The sequence below is a fragment of the Xenopus laevis genome, chromosome 4L, assembly GCF_017654675.1.
Source record: "Xenopus laevis strain J_2021 chromosome 4L, Xenopus_laevis_v10.1, whole genome shotgun sequence".
NCBI classification, from domain to species: Eukaryota; Metazoa; Chordata; class Amphibia; order Anura; family Pipidae; genus Xenopus; species Xenopus laevis.
The window spans coordinates 26,015,187-26,042,999 of NC_054377.1; the positions used below are offsets into that span (position 1 = coordinate 26,015,187).

At 38.4% G+C, this 27,813-nt stretch overlaps 1 protein-coding gene across 1 annotated transcript in view; it reads right to left on the reverse strand.

Annotated features, from left to right (window-relative positions):
• Positions 1-235: 235 nt before the first annotated feature.
• LOC108713903 (girdin) overlaps positions 236-27,813 on the reverse strand; it is a 31,406-nt gene continuing 3,828 nt past the window's right edge. Inside the window, exons 2-21 of the mRNA XM_018257613.2 lie at positions 21,573-21,694; positions 20,217-20,286; positions 20,066-20,135; positions 18,123-18,181; positions 17,264-17,347; positions 16,946-17,086; positions 16,444-16,610; positions 15,568-15,649; positions 14,763-14,912; positions 14,526-14,672; positions 13,242-13,449; positions 12,396-12,592; positions 7,724-11,508; positions 7,128-7,253; positions 6,856-7,042; positions 5,910-6,055; positions 3,788-3,883; positions 2,117-2,256; positions 1,574-1,780; positions 236-925 (exon numbers count right to left, since the gene is read on the reverse strand). Of these exons, the coding sequence (XP_018113102.1) occupies positions 909-925; positions 1,574-1,780; positions 2,117-2,256; positions 3,788-3,883; positions 5,910-6,055; positions 6,856-7,042; positions 7,128-7,253; positions 7,724-11,508; positions 12,396-12,592; positions 13,242-13,449; positions 14,526-14,672; positions 14,763-14,912; positions 15,568-15,649; positions 16,444-16,610; positions 16,946-17,086; positions 17,264-17,347; positions 18,123-18,181; positions 20,066-20,135; positions 20,217-20,286; positions 21,573-21,694 (6,201 nt within the window). The 3' untranslated portion in view covers positions 236-908. The remainder of the gene's footprint in view (positions 926-1,573; positions 1,781-2,116; positions 2,257-3,787; positions 3,884-5,909; positions 6,056-6,855; positions 7,043-7,127; positions 7,254-7,723; positions 11,509-12,395; positions 12,593-13,241; positions 13,450-14,525; positions 14,673-14,762; positions 14,913-15,567; positions 15,650-16,443; positions 16,611-16,945; positions 17,087-17,263; positions 17,348-18,122; positions 18,182-20,065; positions 20,136-20,216; positions 20,287-21,572; positions 21,695-27,813) is intronic.

Consider the following 27,813-nt stretch of genomic DNA (forward strand, 5'->3'; position numbering starts at 1 on the left):
AAACTGTGCATGCTCAAGCCCTAGCCCTGGAGGTTTATGCTAAAACCAGGAAGTCTGATACAGAAGTCTTGTGTACACAATAGAAGTCAGAAATGCAGTGTTTCTTTCGACAGAGGACCCAGAGCAGCATTACTTTGAGGGTTTACTGGTGTATTTATATAGACCTTTCTGATAAAGCTTACTTAATTTTAGCCTTTCTTCTCCTTTAATAGGGGAGAGATTCCCAAGGCATGTGCCTCTTCTGTCTAAAACACTCCCATAGACTGTGTAGTAAGGGCAATAGTAAGTGAGCTGACCAAGCTTCGTATTCCCGTACCATGATTCCAGAGTACACATTTGCCATCCTTATTTTGTTTGTTGCTGGAGATTTTGGTTCTGTATGACTGTAATACAGTGTTATTGTAATGTTATTTAAATAATGTTCATTTTTTGTTGTAAAGTTTTCAATAAAAAAACATAAAACCCTTAGTTCCTGGTTGCAACAACTTTACTCTGCAGGTTTTGCAAATGAATTTGTACTTGATTCTAGAATGTCTCTCTTTATAAAGTCATTATAGGACCTCACACTCAAGTAACCTTCTTTAACTGAGGTTATGTCTTCTAGCCACGGTAACCAGTGTACTGTGGATTAGGATCTGCCAAGCACTTTCATACAAGACTCTAAGCATGACGGGCAATGAACTGCATAATTGCAGTCTCCTCTATCATTGCATGTCAGCATCATGGCTGCAAAGACCCACATGGTACCCCACAGCTTCTGCAAAATGAAAAAAATAAAATAACTTAACTGATTGGATATATTTTTATTTAATTTATAATAAACAAAGTTAGTTATCATTATATATATATATATTTATACAGTGGGCAATATCTACAGTGGCCAGCGCCCTTAGAGTGTTTTAGCTGGTTCATTCAGTCTCTCCACCTGCAATAAAGGGAAATGAGACATGGGAAAGACATTGTGAGAAAAAATAACACAGACATTAATTATTCCTGGCTTCACCTTTTCACTATCCTAACCTGTGCCTTTTTCTACTTTCATCTCAGCTGCAGCTTAACCTTTAGAATGAACCTCCTTATGTGAGACATTTCCTTATTGTATCAACACACATGACCTGGTATAAAGTAGAGCAGAGAAAGCATCCGCCCTGAGCTCAGAGCTTACAGGGCAAAACATAGAAACATAAGTATACTTTATATTGAATAATATAATAATGATTGTATAATAATTTTTCATTATATGTATCAGGACTGTTCAACCTGTGTCCATCCAGTTCTTGTTAGAAGAAGATGCACCTTATAAGGGCGTAAGGGGCCCATTCCTTTCTTCTGCCCTACTCATATAAAGCTTTTCTTAGCCTAAACATCTCTGGAAATCCACCCCAATTACTTTAGGACTAAAGTGCAGCACAGGATGAAAAAACTGCAAAACACACAGGAAACCCAACATGTTTTTTTGCACCTTACACAGCACTTTGCTCCCTTTACAATTACTGGATAAAATGAGGTTCTCTTGAACTTCCCTCTGGAGATCAAGTAAATAAGTCCATCTATCACAGGTCTTTCGTCTTACCTACAGGCTCCTCCCCCTCACTTTCATGGACCTGTCCCCTGCGCCTCAGTCGAAATTTCTCCCGGGGGGTGGTATCATGACTGCTAAATGATTCGCTGCTACGAATTGTTGAGCTTAATTTTGCATGACGTGCCCGAATAGGACTGCCTGGGAGAGATGGACTTGAAGGTGTGACTGAGCTTCTGCTACGACGGAGTGTTACTGTACCTAGCAGAGTCAAAATGACATGATGAAGTATTGTATATGAATTAAAATATACATATTTTACAGGTAAAGGGTAGAAAAACCAAAGACACAAGCAGGCTAGTTGACTTATGATGAAAACTGACCATGTGTGTGTGAATGTGTAGTTATATTATATTGTTAGTAGTCGGGGACTCCTGTACATGAAAAATCTCTATAGTACAATAATAACAATAGGGCAATAAATCATTTTCATTTTAATGTTGCAGGTTTTTAGGATTCAAGTCCATTATTAAAGCATGGATCTAAAACAACTAAGCCTTAGTTATTAAAGGTATGTTAATTCATTTATTTTCTTACTTTTGGGTGTTTTCTCTGGGTCCAGTGGTGGTTCAGCAGGGGGGTTTAAGATGCGGGAGGTATCCCCTGGCCCTCGTGGGGGTCTGTCTTTTGCTCTGAGTAGTCGCTTCATCTTATCTGTTATCCAATTGCTTTTCCGGCTTTGGTGAAGAGAAGAAAAGGCAGGTTACCTTAATAAGAAATGTTTGTACCCTACAACTGAAGATTACAAATACATCTTTATTGTCATTTTGCTATCCCAATGGACCATAATAACAAATGAAGGCTAATTTACTCACCAAGTTAAACGCAGTTTTCAATATGCAATTATACTTAAATAGCCTCATATTTTGCAACAGGGGGATCTTTATTTATTATAATACAGAAGTTTCAGTGAGTCATGTGACAGAAATGACATCACTAAGCTCCGATTATAACAGATGAAATCACTAAATATATAGTGAATAAAGTACCCCCTTTTGTAAAATATAGGGATATTATAAGTTACCGAGGAGTTTCATGACCATATAAAAACACGAGGCCGAAGGCCGAGTGTTTTTATACAGGTCATGGAACTCCGAGGTAACTTCTAATATCCTCATATTTTACAACTGGGGGTACTTTATTTATTATAATACACAAATTTCAATGAGTCATGTGACAGAAATGACATCAGAACTCACCGTTTATAACTGATGACATCAGAACTCACCGTTTATAAGGATATAATTTACAGGATATTCATGGCTTTTGTGTATTATAAGGATATAATTTACAGGATAATCATGGCTCTTGTGTACTTAGTGATGTCATTGGTTATAATCGGAGCTTAGTGATATAATTTCTGTCGCATGACTCACTGAAACTTGTGTATTATAATAAATAAAGTACCCCCTGTTGCAAAATATGAGGATATTAGAAGTCACCTTGGAGTTCCATGACCTGTATAAAAACACTCAGCCTATGGCCTTGTGTTTTTATATGGTCATGGAACTCCACGGTAACTTATAACATCCTTATGGGGCTACTTGATTCACTATATAAACATCTTTTTTGCCTCAAACATCTTTTCCATTATGATATTTCTCTCTTAGACAAAGATGTCAGTATGGTTAAGTGCAGGATTTTTAGTCAAAGATGGTAGTCTGGCTGGTGCATTACTACACTACAGCACAGGGATCTTATCTATCAAGTATCCAGGGTTGGTTTCCCAGTCTCCAAGTCCTGCTACAGCAGAAGGTTACAGGGACCTGCAACCCATTACCCAGTCCTGGAAGCACTTGAAATCCTCTTAACCAAAAGTTGTTGTGAACTCTAACACTTATGTTCACTTATTACTAGGATTGCCAACTTTTCTGGAAAAAAATACCGGCCTTCCTATATATTTTTCTTTTTTCCATATTAATAACATTGGGATCAACCATCATTTGTACCAGCCAGGCCGGTAAAATACCGGCCAGATGGCAACCCTACCCTAATCACATGCATGTATTGGCTACTGAATATAAGCAGCAGCGCTCTGCAGTTTGTGGCTTCCTTCACCATTTATGCTTGATGTTAGTGGGGTCTATACGGTGTGACCTTTGGAAGGAGAGCCCATTATTTTAAAGACTGGGGATACACTGAAAATTTGTTCTTTTGATACTGAATATGTCATTGGTGCTGATTAAAAATATTCGCCATACAGATTACCTGTGTGGAACGGGTGCTGGTTCCAAAACTCTGTACTGATCCATGATTTTATCTAATAGTTTCTGTTTTTCGTGTTTAAGTTCTGTTAGTTTCTCCCTGGCAATGCAAAACAAAAGGGTAACTACAAGGTTAGGGACATCATTAGCATGAATTTTATCTCAGAACAGTCAGAATTAGCCATCTAGTCCTCTTATAGAAGAGGATAATATCATTTTCTCTGCAATGAAGCAAACACCAATTTGATTTTCCCACTGCAGCAGTTTACACCTAAACTACATTTTAAAGCTAATGTTAAACAGAGACAATTGATTAGGTTCCTTTGTGTAAAATTAATTTTATCAGCATAACTTCTGAAGCCCTCTTAGATGTGCCGCAGCCTTCTGCGCATGGTGTATTAGCCTCCTCACATACACACTATTTTTTACAGGATTAATGTTTAAATGTATTTTTTTGGCATGGTGTCACCGTAAATGACCAGTAATGTCAACATTTTTTTTTTAAACAATTAGTGTGTATATAACAAAAAAAAAACACCAAGACATTTTTAACTTTATAATGGCAAAGTGTTTATTAAGAAATAACTTACCGAAACTCTGCTTGTGCTCTTCTTCAGAAAAGGCGACAGGGCGATGATCCATTGTGTGGCGCTCGATTGCTCCTCTCTGCCTTCTATAGGAGATAGCCAGGGAGGAGAAATTGAGTGCTGCACGATGGATTGTCACCCTGCCGCCTTTTCTGAAGAGGAGCGCAAGCAGAGTTTTGGTAAGTTATTTCTTAATAAAGACTTTGCGATTATAAAGTTAAATATGTCTTGGTGTTTTTTTTTTCCTTACATACAAACACATTTTTTATAAAAAATTTGTGACATTACTGGTCCTTTAATTAAAAGGGTTGTTCACGTTTAAATTAACTTTTAGTATGATGTAGAGAAGAATATTCATAGACGATTTGCAACTGGTTTTTATTTTTTATCATTTGTGTTTTTTGAGTTATTTAGCTTTTTATTCATCAGCAGCTCTCCAGTTTACAATTTCGGCAATCTGGTTGCTAGGTCCAATTTCCCCTAGCAACCATGCATTGATTTCAATAAGATACAGGAATATGAATAGGAGAGGCCTGAATAGAAACATGAGTAATAAAAAGTAGCAATAACAATACATTTGTAACTTTACAGAGCGTTTGTTTTTTAGATGGGGTCAGTTGCCCCCATTTGAAAACTGGAAAGAATCAGAAGAAAGAGGCAAATAGTCCAAAAACTATAAAAAAGAAAAATTAAGACCAATTGAAAAGTTGCCTAGAATTGCCCCTTCTACATCATACTTAAAGTTAACTTAAAGGTGAACCACCCCTTTAAGCCCCCAAGAAAATCAGAACAGTTCAGAGAGAAACACTTTGATAGCTTACAGGTGTAAAGCCAGGAAACCTTTTACTATTAATATAACAAGTACAGGTATGGGATCCTTTATCCTGAAACCCTTTACCCAGAAAGCTCAGAATTACTGGAAGACTGTCTCCCATAGACTCCATTTTAGTCAAATAATTCATATTTTTAAAATCGGTTTCCTTTTAATAAAGAAACCGTACAGTAAGCCAATTAAGATATAATGAATTCTTAGTGATGGGCGAATTTATTTGGCAGGCGGGAATTTGCGGCAAATTCCCGCGATTCGCGAAACCGCCACAAAAATTTGCGCCGTCAAAAAAAATGGACACCGGTGTCCGTTTTTTGGACAATGGCACAATTTCGCCAAAAACAGACGCCGGAGTCCAAAAAAACTTTGTCGTTTCGCGAATTTTTCGGCGTTTCATGAATTTCTCAGGAAAGTCACGAATTTTTCTTCGAATCAAAACGCCCCAAATTTGCCCATCACTATTAATTCTTATTGGAGAATCGTACAATCGTATTCGGTTTATTTGATATTAAATTTAATGTTAAGTAAATGTAATCTATGGGGATCCAAAATACGAAAAGATTCCATATTAGAAAACCCCAGATCCCAAGCATTCTGCATTTTAGTGTGTATAAATGTAAGCTTTGGGGTGAGCATGAAGGGCAGCTGGTAAATAAGGAATGTGAGGTTAAGAAAGTGAAATTTAAAGGACGTGTATTGCTTAAACCCACCTGTAGCGTCTTTCCTCCTCCTGTCTCAGCTCTCCACTCTGCAAGCTGCGCTCTAACAGCTCTCTGTTATCCCGACTGAGACTGTGTATCTGTGACAGCAAGAGATTGTTTTGGTCTTGAAGGGTGAGTTTCACCTGGGATAACACCTGAGGAACAGAGAACTGATGTAATATAGAAACATAAGTAGGGACTACAATATTTTAAGCCTTGGATAAGGTATTGCCTTTTGGCTGCAATATAGCAGCTAATAATCTTAAAGGGATTCTGTTATGATTTTTACTATGTCGTTTTTACTTCTACATTACACTGTTTACACTGCAAATAATTCACTCTACAATATAAAATGTCATTCCTGAACCAGCAAGTGTATTTTTTTAGTTGTAATATTGGTGTGTATTCAGCCATCTCAGGTTATTTTGCCTGGTCATGTGCTTTCAGAAAGAGCCAGCACTTTAGGATGTAACTGCTTTCTGGCAGGCTGTTGTTTCTCCTACTCAATGTAACTGAATGTGTCACAGTGGGACCTGGATTTTACTATTGAGTGCTGTTCTTAGATCTACCAGGCAGCTGTTATCTTGTGTTAGGGAGCTGCTATCTGGTTACCTTCCCATTGTTCTGTTGTTGGGCTGCTGGGGGTAAGGTATGATTGATATCATTCCAACTTGCAGTACAGCAATAAAGAGTGACTGAAGTTTATCAGAGTCACATGACTAGGGGGCAGCTTGGAAACTGACAATATGTCTAGCCCCATGTCAGATTTCAAAATTAAATATAAAAAAATCTGTTTACTCTATTGATAAACAAAATTCAGTGCAGAATTCTGCTGGAGTAGCACTATTAACTTGTGCATTTTGAAAATCCAGGCAGAAAGTTGGCCGTAATGCCAATATTACAATGTTTTTATGCATACTGAGACAAATGATAAAAACGCTATTTTGAGGCAGACCTGACATTGTTCGGTGAGTGCTGTGCTGCTGATTTCTAGGCGCTGTACTTGCTCTCGCAGCTCACTACGCTCTCTTTCCAAGTTGTCTTTCTCTCTCTGTTCTGTTCCTAGCTGCTTCTTCATCTCCCGAAGATCTGAAGATCTCTCGTCTAAGGTCTTGCCCATGTGAGATAGCTCTTCTTTCAGCCTGTGGGGTTAGAGCAAGATTCCATCTACCTACAGCAATTCCTTGGTTTTATTTCCATAGATGCCCCCAAAATATTTCCTCTTACCTTTGCAGTTCTACTTGCAGATTCTGGTTTTCCAAATGGGATTCATGTATTGTTCCCTCTTGCTCCTGCACTTTTCTTTTAAGTTCTTGCTGTGTTTGCTCTCCCTGCACAGTCAACTGAGAAAACCTGAACAGAAACCAGACATAATATATAAAAATTGTGCCAGCCAACATTCATCACTGCTCACACATTGAACCTCCAACATTACCATGTTTTATAATTTGTCACTACATACTGTTGGGTTGCATCTTATTGTGCTGGGGGTCACTGGCAATTTTCTTATAATAGCCGGTTCATATACTGTAATGTCAACAAAGGGGCTAGGGACATTGACTTTGGATTTGGTGCTCATTTCACCAGGTACTGGCAATGTTGTGCCAATTAATGTATCTGTGTATGTTTCCCTTCCACTGGATCAGTAAGCAGTTGGGCAGGTTTCATTCGGACAAAAAGATTGAATTTGATGTCTTTTTGAATCTCATTAGCTACGTTACTATGTGATATAATGGGGAGAAGACATAGCCACTCCGGATAAAAATAAATGTTAAATAGAATATGTATTTTATTTCTTGACTCTTCCTTCTACAGTAACTCACCTCTCCTGAAGCTCTTGATGTTCTTGTCTAAGTATTCTCAGTGCACTCCGGCTACGCCTCAGTTCTCTCTGGGCTCTCTCTAAATCTCCCTCTTGTCTCTGCAGGTCCTTAAGCAGGGAATCGTAGCGTCCCTGCATTTCTGCCCGTTCTCTTCGCACTCCCTGCAGCTCCAGTACCAGCAGGGACAGTGTGGTATCAGGACTGGGAAGGAGGGATGATATAGAAGGGAAAGGGAATGTGGTGGTTTGTATAGATTGGGATGAATGAGTGGGTAGTATGGCAGATACAGGGGCAGGTTCTGAGGGTGCAGTTGTGACTGCCAATGGGGCAGATTCAGTGGTTGGGCAAGATTCAGGGACAGAAATGGAGTGAGAGACAGGTAATTGCAAGGGCTTAGCTACATGGAAGGGTAATGAGTTTGGGGTTAAAACACGAAGGGGGAATGAAGGTGGTGTAGATGCAGTAAAGGATGGGGTATCCGAAGTGGAGGCAGGGAGGGAAATCAAGCTAGACGCTGAGAAGGGGGAAGAGGTATGAACAAATGTATATAAGGAATTGCCATCAGCTTTGGGCATGAAAAGGACTGGTGAGTTGTTTTTAGATTCAGTACAGTTATTGCTAATGGTAGTTGATTGTTCATGCCCCTCTCCATCTGACTCTTTGGTTTGGGTTGTTATTTCTTGAACATTAACTTGTAACTTCTCCTTTGTTAAAGGTGTTTCTCCTTCTCTCTGTGGTGTTTTAGGGGACAGACATTCTGCTTTGTCTCCTTCCATCTGTTTCTTGTGTAACGCTCCTTCTCCAGTGCTCTCTGGCATCTGTCTCTTGCGAGAGGAAACCTTTGCAGTGCTATTATTATTCAGTTGTCTCTGCAGGTCTTCTGCCCACAGACTAACCTCTTCTACCTGTCTCTTAAGTATCAGCTCATAGCCTTCCTTGTCATTTAGTTGTTTTGTTAGTGACCGTGCCTTAACTAAGCTTTCATCTAGTTGCTTCTTCTGCAGGTCTACCTCATCTGCACTTTCCTGGAGCTTTCTTTCCAATGTTTCAATCTCATCTTCTCTTTCTTGCAACCGTCTCTGTAAAGTTTCTATTTTATTATTGCTTTCCTGAAGTTCACTTTTAAACGACTGTGCTGTTAATGATTCTCTACTTTCTTCCAATTCTCTCTTTAATGACTGGATCTCAGCACTCTTACATGACTCTTTTTCAAGTGAATCTCTTATTGTTTCATTGAGTTGCCTCTTCATATGTTGCATCTCTTTTTCTTTCTCTTCCAACTGACTCTTCCACTTAGTGTTTTCTTCAGCATGTTCTTTGTGCTGTTTCTTGAGTAGTTGGACTTTGGCAGTGCATTCATCCAGCTGTCTCTTCAAAGACTGCTCCCGTCCTACTCTTTCTTCCAGTTGTCTCTTAAGGGACAGACTCTCACCCACACTCTCCTCCAGATGTCTTTTCTGTAACTGTATTTTCTCTGCACTTTCTTGAAACTGCCTCTTTACAGTTTGTACCTCTGCTGCACTCTTTTCCAGCTGCCTCATTAGTGACTGCATTTCTTCATTGCTCTCTTGCAACTGTCTCTTTAATGAATGCAGCTCTCCTAGGTCATTATCCTGTCCCAGTGGAGATTCCTTCATTTCCTCGTACTCTTGTTTCTGCTTGCATTGTGCTTTTTCCTCCTCCAAGAGCCTCTTTAATGACTGTATTTCATCTGAACTGTCCAGTAGTTTTCTGTTTAATGAATCTTCTGTTACTTTGTTTGTTTCCAGGAGGATTTTCTGTGATTGTAGTTCATTACTGGCCTCCTTTAGCTTCCCCTTTAGTGTCTCAATTTCTTCAAGCCTTGTCTGTAAAGTGCCTTCCTTTTCACTATTCACTTCAAGCCGTATAGTGAGATCTTCAATGTATTTCGATTTTTCGTCCAGTTGTTTCTTCATTGAATCATTTGTTTGCTGCAGCTGTCTCAGTAGCACCTCTTTTTCCTCAAGGTCTCTGCTGAGAGATTTCTCTTGTCTATCATTCAGTTGTTTCTTCAGAGACTGCACTTCTTCAGCACTCACTTGCAACTCTCTCTTTAACAGCTGCTCAACTTTTTCCCTTTCTTCTAATCTCTTAAGAGATTCTATGTGATCAGCAGAATATTTTATCTGGTCATTATCAGACTCCTTTAGTTGTCTCTTCAATGTCTCTATTTCCTTAATGCTCACATCTAACTGACTTTGTTGTAGTTGTTTCTCTCTTGTATTGTCTTCTAGCCTTCTCTTTAGTGACTCTTCTTCTTCAGTTTTCTTCTCTAGTTGGTTTTGAAGTGACTGAATATGCAGAGTTCTCTCTTCCAACTGTCCCTTGAGTGACTTCTCCAAGCTTTCTCTTTCTGTCAGCTGCATCTCGTGTGTAATAGTCTCTGCTGTTCTTTCATTTAGTTGATTTTTTAGTGACTGTATCTCCTCTGCATTCTCTTGAAGCTGTTTCTTGAATGATTGTCCCTTTGTTTCTTGTAACTGTCTCCTCAATGCCTCGGCATCTCTGCTCTCTTTTAACTGTTTACCTAGTAGCTGTATTTCTTCAGCACTTTCTTTCAGCTGAGTCTCCAGTTCTTTTGACTCCAATGTCTTTAGCAACTGTTTCTGTAGTGCTTCTACTTCCATAACACTTTCTTGAAGCTGTCTTTGTTGACAGTGTTTTTCCTCGTTATTCTCTTCAAGTTGTCTTTTCAGGGACTTTAACTCGCCAGTGATTTCTTGGAGTTTCCTGTTTAGCATTTGTTCCTGTTCTTGGTATGCCTTTAGCTTATCCTTTAGTGACTCCAGCTCTTTAGCACTGTCTTCCATCTGCCGGTGATGTGATTGCTCCATGTCATCTAATTGTGTTTTTAATAATATCAATTCTTCAGATCTCTCAGTCAAATGTCTATGCTGAGTCTCTGCCATTTTATCATTGGCCTCAAGTTGTTTCTGCAATGACTCCTCTTTTTTAAGAAAGTCTTGCAACTGTCTTTGAAGGGACAGAATTTCTTTAGAACTCTCTTCTAGCCTCTTCATCTGTGTTTGCATTTCCTCATTACCATCCTCATGCTGCTTTTTATGTGATTGCTTCTCTGTACCTTGATGTTCTTGCTTCAACAGATTACATTCTTTGATGCTCTTGTCCAGCTGTTTTTGCAGAGACAGCATTTTTTCAGCATTATCTTGAAGTTTTCTCTGTAGGGCAATTTTCTCCTCTGTGCTTTCAGAAAGTTGGCTCTGCTTGTACTGGACCTCTTCTTGCTTTTCTTTCATCTGTCTTTTCAGTAAGTCAATCTCTAGAGCACTCTTTTCTAGTTGTCTCTTTATTACTTCTGTCTCACGTGACAGTTTTTTTTGCCAATAATTGTCATCTGACTTCTGTTCTAGAGAGATTTCTTCCAAACACCCTGTCAGGAGTTGCACTTTATGACAATGCTCCTCTAGTTGTCTGCCACAAGACTGTTGCTCTTTTGATTTTATTTCTACATTACTGCCTGCTGGTGTCTCCTTGTCAACACTAGCTTGACACAATTTGTTAAATGATTGTTTTCCAGCGAGTTGGAACTTTGCTTCCTTTGACTGCCTCTCAGAACGTATACCTTCTAACTGCCTGGGCTCAATGCCCTCAACACTTCCTTCAAGTTTTCTCTGTGAGTCATTCTTCTCATCTGTCTCTTTACATTCTGTACTTTGTGACTTCTCTTTTTCAATTTTATCTTGTATCTTTCTATTCCCTTCTACCTGACGATCTCTTTCTCCCAAGCTGCCTCCATCTGGCTCCTGAATAAGTAAAATATTACATTACATTATTTTCCATTAATTAACAGAATTTTTTTTAATTACCAACCCAAATCTCAGTTTCTTTTACTTCCTTCACTGTTCAAGTTAATTCTTCTAACGTTACCTACCACTATCTCAAAATATCAATACATATACATCCTCCCATCTGCATAAATGATATACCATCTTCATCTGATTCCTTCCATTTTACTAACCACAAGCCTGAAGATCAGAGTAGAAAAAAATGAAAAATTAGTGTGTTTCTATGCATTAGAGCAGTGGTTTCAAATTTTTATCAGTTCAAGCCTCCCTTGGAGTCCCAACCTTTGCTCTGGGCCCCTTTAGCACATAACAAGGCTACATATATAGGAAAACATTGGTGTCACATATTCAGACCTACTCTCCATGGCCACTGCGTTTCTGGACCTCTCACAGACAAGAGCAGGTATTTGTTGGCAGGGGTGAAGGGTGGAGGTGGTTTGTGGCTGGGGGCTGTGGAGGTGGTGGAGGGGTGTCAGGGTCTAAGGGGGGGAGTGGAAACAAGGCAGCATGGGGAACCCCTGATTCGTCAGCCCTGGTAGGCCCTGACGCGCCCCCAGTCGGACACTGGATGGTAGTATTCCTATACCAAATACATGCCTACTGCTACTTCATCAAAGGGGTATTCTTCTACATTTAAATAGAGCATGAAGAGCCACTGCTCCAGTGCACATCAACAGTATAATCTTCCATCACTTCTAAGGTGGTAGAAAATGTCAAATTATTTTATGTTGAAGTAAGGAGCTGTAATGGCCACCAAAATGCTGAAATATGCAATGCATGACATAGTGACAACCATGCACCAGTAGTTTATTAATAATAATAATAATAATAATAAATGATTGTACCTCTCTGACACAGAAGTCTGGTGACCTTATCTGTGGCTGTGTCTTCCCACCTTGCTCTCCATCTGTCTGGACATGTTGCCCCTTGTTCATGGGATCCACAATTTCTCCAGAGAGAGCTTGAAGTCTTTCCCGCAAGTTCTGATTTTCTTTCTCTAAACGCAGTAGTGCCTGTGATAGCTCTGAATTAAGATCTAAAACTAAAAATAAAAGGTGGGTGCTCACAAAACAGAGGGAATGTTGTTTAAGTTCTATATGGCAATATTTACAGGTGTATTTATATGAGTTTTTTCTATTCAATGGGGTTTTGGAATATTTGAAAATATTTTACTAAAATGTACAGACAGATGTGATCATTAGGAAAAGTCCAGACAGAATCAAAAGTGCTGCTTGGTGAACATGCAGTGAGCAGAGATAAAAGAATTTAAAAAAGCACCAGCCTTTGGCACCGATGAGACCAGCAGATATTATAAGCAATAAAAAATATGTTTCCTTTTGCAGATTCAATGATAACCTGTCAAATGTCCTACTTTTATTTCTTTATTTGAAAACACAATAAAGTACCAGCCTGGTGGCAATGCTTTTGGTTATTTATTAATATGCTCCAACATATTTTGCAGCGCTGTTGAGCATGTTGTATAGGTTGTCTGAGTTGCAATGATATGACCCCCTAATAAAAGCTGGTTAGACGGCACTTTATAAACTAATTTATTCATACAATTTAAAAGACCACTTATAATTAGTCACTTTCCTATATTATACTGAAGGATCACTACAAACATTTCCCAAATAAAAGCCAATATCCTGGATTAGCACAGCACATATGATCTCTTCCCTGAAGATACTTACAGTCAGGATCTGCTTCTTGCATTCTTTCCCAGCCTTGGTCTGCCTCACCCTCATGTTCTCTTTCCCAGACTGACATGGTGTCTCCATGGCTCTCGTACACTCTCTCCCATCCCCTTTGTGTCTCTTCCCTCAGTACTCTTACCTCCTCGGCCAAAGTAAGATTATCATGGAGAAGAAATTGGACTCTTTGGCACTCAGAATCCCTCTCCTGCAATAAAAGGGAAAGTCAACCAAACTATTCACAGCAGCTCTTACAAGTCACAACCCCAAGTGATGCCTCCCTGTGTGTTAGAGAAAACCTGTTTTTTGTAAACCATACAAAGTCAATAAAAAAAGTGTCCTAGTCAGATTCCAGCTTAGGACCTTAGCACTTTAAAGCGGCAATATAAATCACTGTGTCGCCATGGTTAGGTTCTATATGATAGATAGTAACTCCTAACTGTAACTCTACTCATCAAAAAATTATACTGCATAGCAAAGCTCAAAATGGATGGTCCCCTCTCCAGTGTAGTAAGTGGTTTGGATAGCTGTAATGTTCTTTCTTATATGTTAATTTATACAATGTTCTTCTTCATTTTTTATCAAAAGCACATCAGAAGAAGTAGAACATGCAGAAAAGGAACAGGTAAATTCTGCTTACCATTGCATGACTTCATAGTGATACTCTTGCTCTAATGCTGCCTATAATGTCTTTTTGGACATGTCTAATTCAATTTGGAACATAGGATTACCCTCAGATGAACTCTATAATTAAGTATTTTATTGTGATTATTTACAAGTAGAGGGCAAGAGGTAATCACTGAAGAAGTGTTGCTGCTATGTTCAATATATCGTTTAAAAGAAGGATTGAATTCTTCCTAGGCATGTGGAAAAATACATATGTACTTTTATTAACACATATAGCATAATACTGATCCATGGACTAGTCTGTTTACTATTTTATAGTAAATAATTTTTATCCTAAAACTGGAGAGTTTTAATTTAGTTTTTCTCCCTCATTGGAACTACTAGAAGCTCATAAGCAAGTAGGGAAGGATTATATGAAGAGCTCAACTTGATGGGTCTGTATTCTTTTTCAATAAGGAAAATAAAATTGCCCCAAACTCACCATTAGATGCTGTCCCAATACAGAGATAATGCTTAATATACCACTAAAAAAAGTGGCTTGTCCAATAAAACCAGACTCGCTGCCTAATATTCTTGTATATTTTTTACAACCTCAATAACTCTAAGTTTTATTCTATTTTACAGGTTATGTAAAGATATTTGTGGCTTTTCTCTTACCATTTCCAGTCTCTGTATTGTTTCCTCCAATGAATGTTTTTCTTTCTCACACAAACGCAGTTTCTCAGACCTTTCTCTCTCAGCTGCAAGTTGGTGCTCTAATACTTCTTTATCCTCCAACAATGCCCTTGAGAACTCTTTCTCTTCCTGCAGAAAATCAGTACAACCCAATATTGATTATTGGCACTTGCTATTTCTTTAAGTCATCAGGATGTCAAAGCTTGTAAAGTGGCAGACCTGCAAAGAACGCTGAAAGATCTCCATGGCACGTAATTTTTCATTGAGAGCATTCACTTGGGCCTCGGAACGCCTGGAGCGCTCTCTTAGGGCATCCAGTTCATCTCTGTATCCTCGAGAAAGTGCTGCCATTGCAGACAACTCTCTAACCTAAAGAAGCAGAAAAGTATTTGCCACAATATAACACTTTTTCCACTCTATTTGTCTAAGGCAGTGATCCTCAACCCGTAGCTCGTGAACAACACCAACCCCAGCTCACCAACCCCTTGGATGTTGTTCCCAGTGGACTCAAAGCAGGTGCTTATTTTTTAATTCCTGGCTTGGAGGCAAGTTTTGGTTGCATAAAAACCAATCCATTTAAATTTCGCGCCATTGGGCGTCTTTGCGCTCTGACGTCATCACGCCAGCCCGCCCGCGTCAATATTACAAACGAGACGCGAGCCCTAAGTACTGATTAGATCACATTGATAGAATTGCTTTGCCACCAATATGGATTCATGCAGCTTACTTACCATCAAGCACAAGGTACTGTTTTAAATACAGTATACACGGAAAAAAGGAATTATTTTAAAAATTAGAATTATTTGCTTCACATTAAGTCCATAATTCAGGGATTTCGGATATTGGGTTTCCAGATAATGGATCCCATGCCTGTACTAAAAATCTAGAAAACAAAACTAGATATAATGCAAATAGAGGTAGTTAAATGTATATTGTTTGAGAAACTGGCTAGAAAACAAGAAAGCAGGAAGCAAGTGAGGAAATGAGGAATACAGAGTTCTATAATGGTTTTAATGGTCAGTACCTGTTGATGTAGTTTTCTTAGTTCCGCCTCCAGCATCTCCACATGCTGCTGGTTATCAAGTAACTCCTCCCCCTTTTCTTCTCTGTAGGTACATTAAAAATACCGAAAGGCAATGTAATTTTTGATATCCTACTCCAGCAGCATGTTGATTGGAACCAAATCATGGATTTTGTTTAACCTTAATATGTATTGTATATGTATAATAATAAGTGTCACCTTTGTGTAAACCCTTAGCCAGTGGCTACTTATACAGACTCGTACATCATAAATTAATGGGGGTTCTATCACATGTCAAAATGCCCCTATCAGAATTTATATTAACATTTGGAATGTTATAGATAGTCCTTTTCCAAGCAGCTTTACAGTTGGCCTTTATTATTTATTTTGCATGGGTTTTTTATTGATTAGTCTTCCTATGTTGCCTCTTTCCACACTGCAACTGAGAATTCTAAATGGATGTTGCAGCTGCTGACTCCATAACATGATTGACAATGTGGTTTCCTTTCCACTGTTATTCTTATTTTTTTTTTTTTTTGCCTTATTTTGTTTTCAGACTCTCTTCTGGGCTGGGGAGAGCTCCGCCATTGCCGCCTCTTTCATATATGCCAGACTCTCTTCTATACCTCTTATATTTTGATTTCCAAACAACCCTAATCCCTGGTGTAATTAACACATCTCAACCAGATTTTAAATTTCAACACTAAGAGAAGCAGATCAAAAATGGTAAATTGTTTATAAACCCTACGAATAACAAAACAGGTGGCCATGTTGGGACACAAGCATGCAAATGAGGCTTATTATTCCAACTTGTTCATTATGTGCATGCATGTAACCAGACATGGCCGCCCACACTGGGAGCTCCTCTATTTCACTTACAGTTCTTGGCGTGCGCGCCGCAATTTACTCTGTAAATCAGCAACATGCAATGAGCGATTCTTCCAACTATGTGGATCAGATGTCATATTGTGGTGTATCCCTCTGATCACTGGGTCTCCTGGTGCATTGTTGTTGTTCTGCTGTTCACAGCGAAAGAGAGACAGACGCTATAAAAGAAAATAAATATGCTGTGTGAAGTTTGCATGCTAGAATATGCATATACAATACTCTAAATTAGGAAACATAATTCTAAAATAGATCTGTTAATCAACTGCCTTGTCTTACATTGTCTCAACAGTTTTAGATTAGTCTAGTTTTAGATTAGATTAGTCGCCTCAAAGACGCGGCGATTAGTCGCCAGGCGACCAATCTCCCTGAATCTTCCCCAGCCTTAACCACCCCAAAACTCAAAATTCACTCTATGCTGAAGGTTGGCAATAATGCCAAAAACAATATATTTTTAGATCCTTTTTTTTTATTCCATATCATTTTTTCAGTTTACCTCCTGGGCATCATCCCTTTGTCTCAGAATGTCTCTCAGGTGGGTACTTAGCATGTGAACAGCCTCCTGAAGGTCAGAGTGGGAAAGATGAGAAAGCTCAGACCCAGGGAAAGCTATTATCTTCTGTGTGTCCTGAGTCATCTAGAAAAGGAGCAGAAGACATATTGACATATGGGGGGGATAAGGACTGAGAATAAAGAACAAAATGGAGAAAGAAGAAAAAATGGGATGAGCTATGAAGCCGTATCAGAGTAATGGGGAAGAGCAACAAGAATAAGATGGTTTAACAAATTGAAAGGAAAGAATAGATCATCTAACCTCTTGTATTTTCTCTGCCAACTTGATCTGTGAATCCAGGATCAGGTTCCGGATCCCTGTGATAATTTGTTCACGTCTTTCACACTAAGAGGAATAATGGCAAGACTTACTATGGGCCATGTTTACATACACTATGCACATATCTGACAGGGGTGCAAGTTAACTTTATCCCTAAAGATACAGATTATACTGACATAAAAAACATAAAACTATGATTAGCAGTATATACGTTTGGAAAATCTGAGAGTTGAGTTTCTTGACCTTTTTTAAACGAAACCAGATTAAAACTGGGAGTCAGCTACTCTGCGCCTAATATGGTTTAGAAACAATGTATTATTGCTGTTGTATAGGTTACTAGGATGGTGGCAGGAGATTTTGACTGTAAACTTTCCTGGGGCAGGGGTTGCTCAACATCTTTTATAAAGCATTGCATTGCATGTTGGCTTTAATATAAAGCAGAGTTATAAAAGTAACGCAAATATTTGAATCAACTGTTTTCTTTTCAATGTGCAATAAAGAGATAAATGACACATTATGATTCAATTGGTTCTTTATTTTATTTTTAGTGGTTCTGGACCTTTAAGAGAATAGAAGTCTCTTGAAACTACAGTTTTTTAAAACAGTTTTTAAGTTATTTCTAATTTCTAATTCTGTAACATTTTCTTTAATATGTAAAATGATGGTGTTCAGCAGACACTCTGCAGGTGTGCCAAGACTAATATGACAATTATTACTATATATACAGGATCATTTCATATTTTAGTGTTACTATCCTTTCATAGAATTTCTTTTGGGAGTGCCCAGTTATTCTCGCTTATTTGCAGTACTGTATCAGAAATAGAGGAACGATTTGACTTACCTGAACTGCAGCTCCCAACATCAGTGATAAAAGTTTTTCCATCTCTTGCACAGAGCACACTGAAAGGCAGACACAACAGGGAAATTATATATGCAGCAATTATGGAAAATTTTAACTGGATTAATATAAATAGTATTTTTGAAGGACTGAACTTAAAGGGGTGGTTCACTTTAAAGTAAAGTTTTAGTATGTAATAGAACGGCTAATTATAAGCAATTTTTCCATTGGTTTTCATTATTTTTTTTTTATATTTTTATAATTATTTGACTTTTTCTTCTGACTCATTCCAGCTTTCAAATGGGCGTCGCTGACCCCATCTAAAAGCAAATGCTCTGTAAGGCTACACACTTATTATTATTACTACTTTTTATTGCTTATCATTCTAGTAAGGTCTCCTCCCATTCATATTCCAGTCTCTTATTCAAATCAATGCATGGTTGCTAGGGTAATTTGGACCCTAGCTACCAGATTGTTTATAATGCAAATTAAAGAGCTGCTGAATACAAAGCTAAATAACTCAAAAACCTTAAATAATAAAAAATGAGAACCAATTGAAAATTGTCTCAGAATATCACCATCTACATCATACTAAAAGGTGAACAACCCCTTTAATGTCTTTTTTCAACCTTATGTGTTACTATGTTACTACATTACACAGGGCAAGACATATTGCACATTGCATGACACAAATATTCTGAAATGTGCTGGAAAATACAACACATCCATGATCAGTATCTGACCCAGTGGGTAGCAGGGATTACCAGTGGTGCACGATTGTGATACAGGTATGAAACCTGTTATCCAGAAAGCTCGGGACCTGAGGTTTTCCGGATAACGGATCTTTCCGTAATTTGAATCTTCATACCTTAAGTTGACTTGAAAATCATGTAAACATTAAATAACCCCAATAAGGATTAATTGTATCTTAATTTGGATCAAGTACAATGTACTGTTTTATTATTACAGAGAAAAAGGAAATCGTTTGTAAAAATTTGGATTATTTGGATAAAATGGAGTTTATGGGAGGTAGCCTTTTTGGATAACAGGTTTGTGAATAATAGATGTCATACCTGTATAGAAATCTGTTGGAAGGCCACACCTTTCCGTGATTTGGAACTTAGATAATGGGTTTCTGGATAATGGATCCCATACATACTACAGAACGGGTCCAGACTGGGATTTAAAATAGGCCCTGGCATTTCAATTACACAGAGGCCCAAAGAGGCCTGGACTGGGAGTCAAAATAGGCCCTGCCATTCCAAGTACACAGAGGCCCAAACAGCCCCCCTACCAGCCCACTATATGGTAACTTTCTATGGAACCATACAGCAGCCCCTCTGGCATTTGCCAGAACCCACAGATTGCCAGTCCGGGCCTGGGCCCAAACAATAACTAGTGACTGTCCATGGCATTGTACAGCAGTCCCTCTGGAATTTGTCAGAATCCACAGATTGCTACAAAAAAGGATATATTTGTTTGAAGTGGCAAATAGCTAAGAAGTAATTATTCCATTATAAAATCAGGTGGTACCTGATCCACACATCTACCTCCTGACTCCTAACATTCCCTTGATGTGGCCTCACTAGGGTTGCCACCTGGTCGGTATTTTAACGGCCTGGCCAGTAAAAATGATGGCTGATCCCAATGTTATTAATAGGTAAAAAAGATAAATATATAGGAAGGCCGGTATTTTTTTCCAGAAAAGGTGGCAACGCTAGCCCTCACCTTGTCTACTTTTGAGTAACCCTGCCCTGATCAGGTCTGCAGATTGGGGGCTGCCCCTTCTGAACAGAGACAGTTGTGTAAGTATGTTTTCTTAACTCTTTTTTCCATGACATAAAGAAACACAAATTTTAATTATTTTTGTAACAAGCATCTGACACAGGAATTGCCCTGGACAATATCATTCTTTCTCACTGAATCACTTGGGTTCTGTTAGTTACCTGTGATTTGATCCTGGGATATTAAGGTTGTATCAGGGAGCGGCATTAAGATCAGTTGTTGAAGCCCATCCTGCAATAGATCATAACAATTCTGTGAACCATTTGGAAGGCTTCACCGTTTTTAAAAGACACCAGTACAGAAATATTTTACCTGGTAATAGGCTCGAAGTCGTTTTCTCAGGCTGTGCAGATCTCGCTCTCCGTGATATGGACGTGGGTCACTGCCGCAGAAACAGAGAGGGGTTTATTCCCCAAAGAATAATTGTACAAAAACACTTCCTCTAGTGCAAAACCTTGTCACTATCATACCAAGGGCAGGTCTGGACTGGCATTAAAAATAGGCCCTGGCATTTTAAGTACACAGAGGCTCAAGCAGCCCCCCACCAGCCCACTAGATGGTGACTGCCTATGGCATCTTAGAGTTAACCCTCTGGCATTTCCCAAAATCCACAGATTGCCAGTCCGGGCCTGACCAGGGGCATGCTACTCACTGCATGGGTTTCTATATAAAAATATAGCATGCATCTAAATCACTATATGGCCTTATTAATTCCACCCACCCCATTAAAGGGGGTCATCAGCCAATATTAAACTGCATGGTCCTATGCTTCTGAATAGTGATCTGTCAGCTAAGTCCATGCGTCTATAGCCTATCCCTAGGTATTAGTACCCTAAAATTCATTATACGCAGTAAATCAATGAAAACAAAGCTGTTATTTAAGTAAAGAACTCACAAATTATTAAAATGATTTAGGAATTGCTAGTACTTTCTAACGTTACATTGTAGTATTACTTATATCAAAGCACAGTAATTTTAGTTACACAATGGAAACATCTGTATATAACATTAGGAAATACCCAATCTACTACAGGTATGTGATCCATCATTTGGAAACCCGTTATCCGGAAAGCTCCTAATTACAGGAAGGCCATCACCCATATAGTCCATTTAAGTCAAATAGTTTTAATTTTCATTTTTCTCTGTAATAATATAACAGTACCTTTTACTTGATCCAAACTAAGACCATATCCAGAGTATAATTAATCCTTATTGAAAGCAAAACCAGACTATCAGGTTTATTTCAGATCCAAATTACAGAAAGATCCGTTATCTAGAAACCCCAGATCCCGAGCATTCTTTATACTGCACTGTACAAACAGGGCTAGTGTTTGGCCTGGTCAGATCAGAAAGCATTGCATAAAGTCTTGCTAGTGATCAGATGGTGACACCTGGTGGAAGTCAGTGTAGGGTCACAATTTTGCATTATTCTGGGACTCATTTACTAATGTGCCAAATGGCCAAAAGTAACATACTTACTGATGTTATCAGCTTACATTTGAAAATATAAATTACTCTTTTTTTTCAAGTCAACCATCAATGTAACTTTAAAGGGTCACAATAATTTTTGATGGTCCTGAAAACTAATATTTAGAGGTATTCAGCATGTCAATAGGGGCCCAAAGGTTACAGGTTTGCAGTTTCCCAGAATCCCCAGGCAATACTTACATAATACTCATAATGAAGTGCAGCATGTCCCCTTCTGATAGCTGCATGTACTCTTTGCGCAGGTCCCTGGTAGTATAAAGTGTCCCATATTCTAAATTATATGTCTGTTCAAAGGTCCGAATCTGTGAATCAAGGATAAGATTATAATGATTATTTCTTATATTCAGTGCTCAAACACGTCAGTGCACAGATGGGAAGATAAAGCATGTAGCTGGTAGTTATGAAGAAAATATCAAACCGCAACATGTTGATAAAAATGAATGTAACAAAGCTTGGGATTGAGTTACGATTGTTATTTTTGTTTTTTTTCCCTTAAATTCCAGCTCATTTGCATGTAAACAGAAGCTATTCTTTTTGGAATGTTTGCAGTTGGCAGGAAACCAGGTACAAGTGCATGGATAATATTACTGGCCCTATAAGGATCAAACCCCTTTTCAACACTTTTCAATCAAGACCAGTAATGGGTTAAATATCTGCTTTGGGCTTTTCGTGAGTAATCTGACTTACTTCCTTGATTGTTATTTACGTCCTGTTATCTGTCCAGCTGGCAGTTTTTGCTATCTTCCCCAAGGTTAATATCTAGGCTCTTGTGTTAAAGGTTTCGGAATTCTACCAATAGTTTACTTGCTTCTTAGCAAGAAGCTGGTCATTTTTTATGGCAAGTGATGCCAAGATAGCAGCCATTTCATTTTAGATAATATCCCCAGAAACCTCAAACAGTGTAAAGGGACTTACAGACAGACCAGTCTTTAGGCCTTTACTAAAGTATTTATCGTTATACAGTCTTTCTTTACCCTTCATTAATCACATTGAATGTGCAGTTTCTGTTTTTTGTGAATTCATGACTTGAAATAGGATTATCCATATTGTGGCTTTGGGGCAGGTGTGGCTTTCCAACAGATTTTTATACAGGTATGACATCTATTATCCACAAACCTGTTATCCAGAAAGGCTACCTCCCATAGACTCCAATTAATCCAAATAATCCATATTTTTCAAAATGATTTACTTTTTCTCTGTAGTAATAAAATAGTGCCTTGTGGGAACCACCAATATAATTAACAGTTATGGTTTCCTTGTTTTGGAGTTTTATGATAGTGTATAACACAAAACAGGAACAGGTGATACTCTTTCTTCAAAGCAGTTAACAAGCAGTGTTAGACATACACATAATCAGTTTTGGATTCAGCTGAATAAAGTAGATTTGGCTACAAACCACAATCAATTCTGATTTGCGTATTCAGATTTGAGGAGAATGTATCAATTATGCACTGAATTCAGCTGTCACAGAACTTTAATGTCGGTTGGCTAAAGGGTGAATTGGCAATCGCTAACAAAAATTTGCCAGAAATCCAATCTGCAGGGACATCGGCAATTCACTAACAGGCGCAGATGACAATTCGCTAGTCAAAGAGACCACTAGCGTTCATTCGTACTCTGTCGCCAGGTGACTTTTTACTCAAGCGAATGGTTGTTGCTCCACAAATTCACTAAAGTGCGGATTTTACCAAACGTTACCTCTTTCGCCAGAGTTGACTTCACCACCTCAGACCAGGCGAACTGCTAAAATAAATCTAGATCTTCCTCAATCTTATGTCAATTACATCATATCCTGTCTTCCGAAAATGCATGAAAGTTCAAAAAAATGCTAGCAACTTTCCCTTTTTTTAAGCAGGATTGCCTGCAAAAGTCCTAATTTAAACTTTTTTGTGTTAACATTTTTTTCCAGACATTTGAGGGCCATGGCACATTTGTTTTAGGGTAGGTTCATGTGTTAGAGAATCTCTGTTGTCTTTATTAAGGTTCCTTGGACATTTGTAATAAAAAGTGGCCACTTCAAGCATATGCACCAAAATCCCTAATAAAGACGTCCATACAAGTTTAATGGATCACTAGCGACTTTTCGCAAGGCATAAACGAACGCTATCGAATCTTCACTATGAAATGCTCGCACTAAAGAAGTATCACTAATAAAAAATCGCCTCCGGGTGTGGGTGGCATGCAGGTCCTGAGTTAGGGCTCTTACAGACGAGCATTTGAAGCTGCGCTCCCCTGCTTTCCGTTTTTATGCATTCACTAAGGGGAGCGCAGGAGTAGACGCATTCAGTTTTTTTCAATGGGGCTGTACTCACACAGGCGCATGTAGGCGCCAAACGCAGGAAAAATGCAGCATGTTGTGTCTACATGCGTCTACATGCGTCTACATGCGCCTGTGTGTGTACGGCCCCATTGAAAAAAACTGAATGCATAAAAACGGAACGCAGGGGAGCCCAGCTTCAAACGCTCGTCTGTAAGAGCCCTTACTGCCTCACTGTGTATACTCTCTCTCTCTATACATATATATAATACACAAGAGCCATAAATATCCTGTAAATAATATCCTTATAATCAGTGCTTAGTGATGTCATTGGTTATAATTGGAGCTTAGTGATGTCATTTCTGTCACATGACTCACTTAATTATAATAAATAAAGTACCCCTTGTTGCAAAATATGAGGATATTAGAAGTCACCTCTGTTTTCCATGACCTGTATAAAAACACTTCCTTCAGCCTCATGTTTTTATATGGTCGTGGAACTCCTCCTTTATATTATCCTTTTATTTTACAAGAGAGGGTGGTTTATTCACTATGACAAATGTAATTCACTTCGGACAAAGTCTAATATATTGGCACCATATTAGCATCCCCCCCATGAATGAATCTTTCCTTGTCCTTTAAAGTTTGTATCATTTGAACAAGTTTTTGGTGTTACTTGTTTTTTTTTTTTACAACATATTTCTAGTTCAAGCCTTCACTTTACTGTCTCCTCCTCTTCTCTAAAATGAAAAACCACACAAGGAAATGTTTTTGCTCTGCGTTCCCTCAATGTTAGATGTAGCACCTGTTTATGCTTGCTCATTGCTCTTACACAATTTTCTGCTATTTCACAAAGCAAACTGAAAAAAATGTACTTCAGCAAGGCCAACAATAATGAAGTATGAGCTGTATGACTTGCTACTGCTGCTTCATATTTAGACAAGGAAATCAGACTTAGGAAAGGAATATAATAGCTGGTGGCAATCACAAAGACATTATAGGGGTGTAACAACTGGTGCCTGATAAAAAAAAACCGAGTATGTGTTTTGTGAATGTGTTAGGAATTTTAGATTGTTAAGTCCACTGGGGCAGGGAATGCTTGGTGTATCAGGAATCATCAGTATTCAAGTCTGGTATTGGAGCTAGAGATAGCTATGCCTAGCCTAATTTTACTATTTGCAGTGCAGAAAAAGCACAGGATAGAGAGCGGTATAGAGTGAACAACTAAAATCCCAACCATGAAAGGAAGTTCTAGGAGAGGTAGGATCTGGCAGACATGGGTAGAAAGATGTAGCAGGTTAGCCATAGGATCAGTGACATAACTAAAAGTAAAGGATCGCTGATTCGCCATAGCAAAATACATTTAAGGCCTGCAAAGTTTGGTGAAAGTCATCAGATGAAATGGGCGCTTTGGGCCCTCTGTAATACATCACCCCCTATCGACCATTGGGTATTATTATTATTGTTGTTACATTCTAGCAAAATATGTTATTATTGGGCCCCATCTTTGCTCTTCTTCTTCTATATGTTATAGAATGTCCAATTCTAAGCAACTTTTCAATTGGTCTTCATTATTTATTTCTCATAGATTTTTAATGATGTGCCTTCTTCGTCTGACTCTTTCCAGCTTTTAAATGGGGCAACTGACCCCGTCCAAAAAACAAATACTATGGAAGGCTAGGCATTTATTGTTATTGCAACCTTTTATTACTCATCTTTCTGTTCAGGCCTCCATACCTCCAAACAGTCCCGTTTTTTCAGAGGGGCAGTCCCTCTTTTGACAGTTCAACCCACAGGCCCTCCTTTGTGCTGGAAAACCCGACTTTCTCTGCACTGAACAGCCAGAAAAAGAAACAACGTTTCTAACTTAATTGGCTTTTGGCAGAGAGCCCAGAACAGCCACCAGGTGCAAATAAGATACTTTGTAACAATTTTGAGATAAGCAAATAAGTAATTGTAACAATATAAGATAACAGGTCCCTTGCAAAAAGTTAAACTTACATCTTAAAGGGCAATTCACCTTCATTAACAAAACTATAATAACTGGAAAAAACAAAACACAGAAATATGTTCAAACTTTCATAACCTGACAAATTTTGTAAAATTAACACGGTAACTGGGGGTGTGGTCACAAAAATGTGCGGCAAATTTTTTTGTCCCTCTTTTTATTTCCCAAATGTTGGGAGTTAAATTGGGAGTTGAATGTTCATATTTCAGTCTTTTATTCAAATGAACGCATGGTTGCTAGGGAAATTTGGATTGATTGATTGAAATTGCAAACTGATCGATGAAATTGCAAACTGGATTAAAAGATAAATAACTCAAAAACTACAAATTATAATAAAAAATAGCTATGTGGTAGGTAGCAATTTGTAATAACCCTGTTTTGTACAATGTCCGAGAGTGCTGGTGCCTGCTCTGTAGGCTGGTTTTGAAAAGAGATACTGTGGTCTTTAAATATAATGAGAAGATTCTTATTACATCTGCCTTGTGGTTATTTGTCTGACTAATAGCTTGTGGTGGACTGTAATCTAGCATATGTCATGTGCATGCACTTTATGTAGTGTAGTTATGGGTTTAAGGAGCAAAACCCAACAGTATACTGGATCCCATATGTAGCTACTTGTGCTCAGAACAAAATATCTTCACCAAGCTATCTGAATAGATGACCAGCTGTGAATTAGTAACAGAATATGATTATTCTTTGCTCTTCCAGCAACCATGTAGATGGTGAATGATCAAATAGTTTTGTGACTGAGCATCTTATTGCGGAGTGAAGTAAGGAGTCAAAACCAGGCAACTTGTATATAAGGCGACAGCATGGAGGGAACATACTCTGACACCCCATTATTTTCTATTGTACTGACATCCACATGACTATACAGGTCCAGGCCTACCACATATGCGATCATACAGTAGAGTAGCCTGTAACTGAAATAGCTAAATTGTCATTACATCAGGTGACTGTTCACATTAGGATGTACAGAAAGATCTCATTTTGCAATATAGGCCACCGATACTAAGATATGGATAAATTGGGCCATTATTAAAAAGAAAAAAAAAAAAGAAAAATGTGCACATTAACTGAAAATAGAACCAAGATGAGGTTAAAAAGAACTGTAACTGTATGTAGAAGTGGGAGGTCCCCATTAAACATGTCAAAGAAGTGTCTGTATATACAAAATGAAAATTAAATATAGAACCAAGTCATATTTCAGACCAAATTGAAGCTGTACATAAATAGCTACTAAAGAACAGGAAATTATATAATTTGTCCCTCCTCCTTACCTACACAATTCACATTACAAACAAACTGAGCCCTCTGAACCCATATCTTTATTTTTTAACCCTTGTTGAATTATTTTATATATATTGTCTGTTATAAATGAATGTAAAGTGCTGCATAACTTGCTTGCGGAATAACTAAATAGATAACTGATGACGATCAAGGATAATATGCTTATCCAAAAATTTATCCAAGCCACTCTTGAAGACAATAATGAAATCTGCATTTACAATATCACTCCGCAGGGTATTCCACAACCTTCAAGTTCAGTTCAGTTTCTTATGTCTAAAGCAGTTTTTTTCCCCTCTAGTGTACTCGTAAAGCGTAACCATGTCCCCTCGCAAGCACCTTTCCTCCAGAGAACAACCCCAACCTTTACAGTCTACCCCCGTTATTTAAATCTTCCATCCAGTTAAGTCCCAGGTCTCTGCACTCTCATCAGCTCCTTAATATCATTTTTAAAGACTGGAGCCCAAAACTGCACTGCAAACTCAATGCAAGGGACCTATAAAGAGTCAAAATTATGTTTTCATCCCTTGAGTTAATGCCCTTTTTTTATGAAATAAAGAAACTTTATTGAAATGTATCAACTAAATGTATCTATTTAGAACAGTTTACACCAGGGTTATCCAACTGGCGGTCCACAGGCCGCATGTTTACACCAGGGCTGTCCAACTGGCCCCTGCATTGTTTAAACCTCAAATTCAGACTCTAATCCCCTGTATTGTTCACACCTGGATCCCCCTGTATTGTTCACACTTGTGACACCTCTATTGTTTATATCCTAAAACCCCGTACTGTTCACACCTGAGACCCAGACTGAAACTGCCCACATTGTTCACCTGTTCACGCCTTATTCAAAATGCTAATGGGGGACA